Source organism: Sesamum indicum, linkage group LG13, assembly GCF_026168435.1.
Source record: "Sesamum indicum cultivar Baizhima isolate 11 linkage group LG13, ASM2616843v1, whole genome shotgun sequence".
NCBI lineage: Eukaryota > Viridiplantae > Streptophyta > Magnoliopsida > Lamiales > Pedaliaceae > Sesamum > Sesamum indicum.
In genome coordinates, this window is record NC_142669.1 from 19401732 (window position 1) to 19404429 (window position 2698).

Genomic DNA, 2698 nt, shown 5'->3' on the forward strand with positions numbered 1-2698 from the left:
ATCACTAGTCTGGGAGAGGAGCGACCTCGAACCGCTTGGGAGATCGAACCAAGGAGGTCGCGTAGATTTCGACCCGGATCACCTATGAATCTCTTTAAAAATTAAATTCAACAACCAAGAAAGAACCATATAATCCACCCTCTGCTCTACAGTGCCGTTAGCCGGTTTTGGGCATCTTCCATCAATAAAGCTTAATTTCAATTTGGTTCCTAGGGCCAGCCTCACGGACCTGCTCCAAGAAATATAGTAATTCCCATCTAGCGGGACATACACCAAACTCATACTTAGGTGATCACCATTCTACAAATGCAGGACCTCCGACTCTCCGTATATCTTTGGCTCCTTTGCCACCTTATCTTGCTAACCCCAGCCATTGTATCTCAAAAGGAAGCAAGACAAAGAAAAAAAAGGGAAAATACGCGAGAATATTATCATAAGAAAAGAGAAAAAGAAAAAAAAAAAAAGAACAGGACCAAAGACACACACAAAAAAAGATTAATTGCATAATGTTTTCCTTTCAACCTATTAAGTACATATTCTTTAAATAACAATCCAAAATTAAGAAAATTGATTTTAATATTATTTGAGTGGAGTTGCCAAGAGACACAAAAGTATCAAACTTGTTTTTAATGTTGGTCCAATCAAGTTGGATAACAAAGTGGCTGTAGTTTAGTGGTAAGAATTCCACGTTGTGGCCGTGGAGACCTGGGCTCGAATCCCAGCAGCCACAAACTGTCGAAGTTTTAACTTTTGCCACTGGCCACCTTCTGATGCAGGCTGTTTAGATCATTACATGAATCATGAATGTAATCCTTCCAAAGTCCAAACTCAACAGAAGTTGATCTGATGAAGAAGGCTAATTTCTGACATGGGATAAGATAAATTTTACAGATAAGTCAATCAATTACAGCATGCAAAATCAAGAATTTTTTGATCTAAATGAAAATATTTGGCTGAGGTAATGAACTGAATTTGCAGACAGCAGGTCTGAGCAAAGAGAATTTAATTAGTTGTCCAGCGGCATTTTCAATTTCAAGTACTAATTGTGTATGGTCGGATAATTGCAGCAGCAGTGCTTTTCCAAACATGGGGATTGCGGATCGATCTCTTTTCTAGATTCAACTGATCATGATCATCAAGTCTTAAACTTGGGTATACATGTGATGATGAGTTAGTTGAATAATGCTGGAGTTGCAGCCATTGATCTTCTAAAGAAACCGATGAATCATTGTCATGTTGTGATGACCGCATTCATCAGGATACTCAAGCTATACTCTAACATCAGTTTTTTTATGCCGAAAGCAAGCGATGAAGTTATGCAGCTCAAGTATACATATGTAGACTGAATTTGTTACACAATGTTTCTTTTTCGAAGCAGGAAACATAGAAACCAATTTATCTGTTATTTGAATATAGATTTAGCATCAACACAAGTTGGAATGTATGGGTAGCTACTAGCTAGTGGCATGGCCATCTCTGCCTATTTTTAATTTGAAAACTGAAAATTCGTTTCTATCACAAGATGGAGCAGTGTGGGTTTGGCTCTTCCCAGCGGGTCATAGGAATAACAGGAATTCTGTCATAAATTGGGTTGGCGGTGAAAGGCGTATGAGTGTCATGTGCCTGGTCTTTCTTTTCTTGGGGTTTTTTTGCTTCAGGCTTTTTCTTCTCCTGGACGTCCTGTTTTTGAGGGGGAGGAGGAGGTGGCCCAATACTCACAACTTGACCAAATTTTCCAGCTTTCCTTGTTTTCACTATTATTTCATATGGATCAGCATCACCCGTCACGCTCAGAGTTCCCTTTGCCCCATCAATTTCTACTTTATCCACCCCTAATTAAGTTGGTTAAGACGTGCAGGAGAGAGTCATATTAATAAATCATACAAAATTAAAGGGAAAGGGGCAGATTTTTCAGCAAAACAGCTAAAGTTGTAAATGATTTTACATGATGAGATACGTACCTGGGATTCCTGATACGGCCTTGAGGATCTTCTTCTTGCATTTTTCGCATGATATGTCTACTTTCAACACAGTCTTTTGTACCATACCTATTACTTAATTATCATCATAATTGAATCTAAGGCCTGCCCAATTCATAGATACATCGCTGCAACTGGAACTGGAAGGGATCTTCAATTCATTTCTCGGGTTGTTCGCCGTTGATTGATCTTTCCCAAATTTCCTACTAAATATTTGTCGCGTTTCATCAGGACAACTAGTTTCGTTTATATTAAAATCAGATGGGACTTTGGAATTTCAACCTTAGGTTTCGTATTCAGATTAATCAAGTTTTGCTTTTGTAGGTGAGTGCTATTTTGTTGAAAAATTATATTTTAGTTACAAAAATATTAAGTTCATAATTTTATTTATATTTCTATATTGAAACATTAGTATTGCAATTACATTTTTCAAAAAATTGATACTAATTTTTTTTAAAATCATTTAGTTTATTATTGGTAAATTTACTTCTCATCTTACTTGATACTATTAATAAAATATTTAATCCTTAAAATTGAAATTTTTCATATTGCATATACGGATTATTATATTTGATGACCTTGTATTGGAATAAATTAGGGTGAAAGTAGAATATTATATATAAAGAAAATTTAATATTAAAATAAAATTAATTAGTCAAAATCCCTTATTTTTTAATTTGTTATAGGAAATTCCTGTTTGATAAAAATTGATCATGTTT

The 2698-nt window shown here is 35.5% G+C and overlaps 1 protein-coding gene and 1 non-coding gene across 2 annotated transcripts; one reads left to right on the forward strand and one right to left on the reverse strand.

Moving 5' to 3' along the window:
- The first annotated feature begins 658 nt into the window (after window positions 1–658).
- On the forward strand, window positions 659–730 carry TRNAH-GUG (transfer RNA histidin (anticodon GUG)). The gene has a single exon. It is a non-coding gene; the product is annotated as a tRNA-His (tRNA).
- A 632-nt stretch (window positions 731–1362) lies between these two features.
- Window positions 1363–2253, reverse strand: LOC105179062 (heavy metal-associated isoprenylated plant protein 2-like). Its single transcript, XM_011102657.3, has 2 exons — window positions 1962–2253; window positions 1363–1832 (listed from the first exon to the last, which is right to left on the reverse strand). Exons 1-2 carry the CDS (start codon window positions 2044–2046, stop codon window positions 1516–1518), a joined length of 402 nt encoding a protein of 133 aa, XP_011100959.1. The 5' UTR covers window positions 2047–2253; the 3' UTR covers window positions 1363–1515.
- Between the last annotated feature and the right edge of the window lie 445 nt (window positions 2254–2698).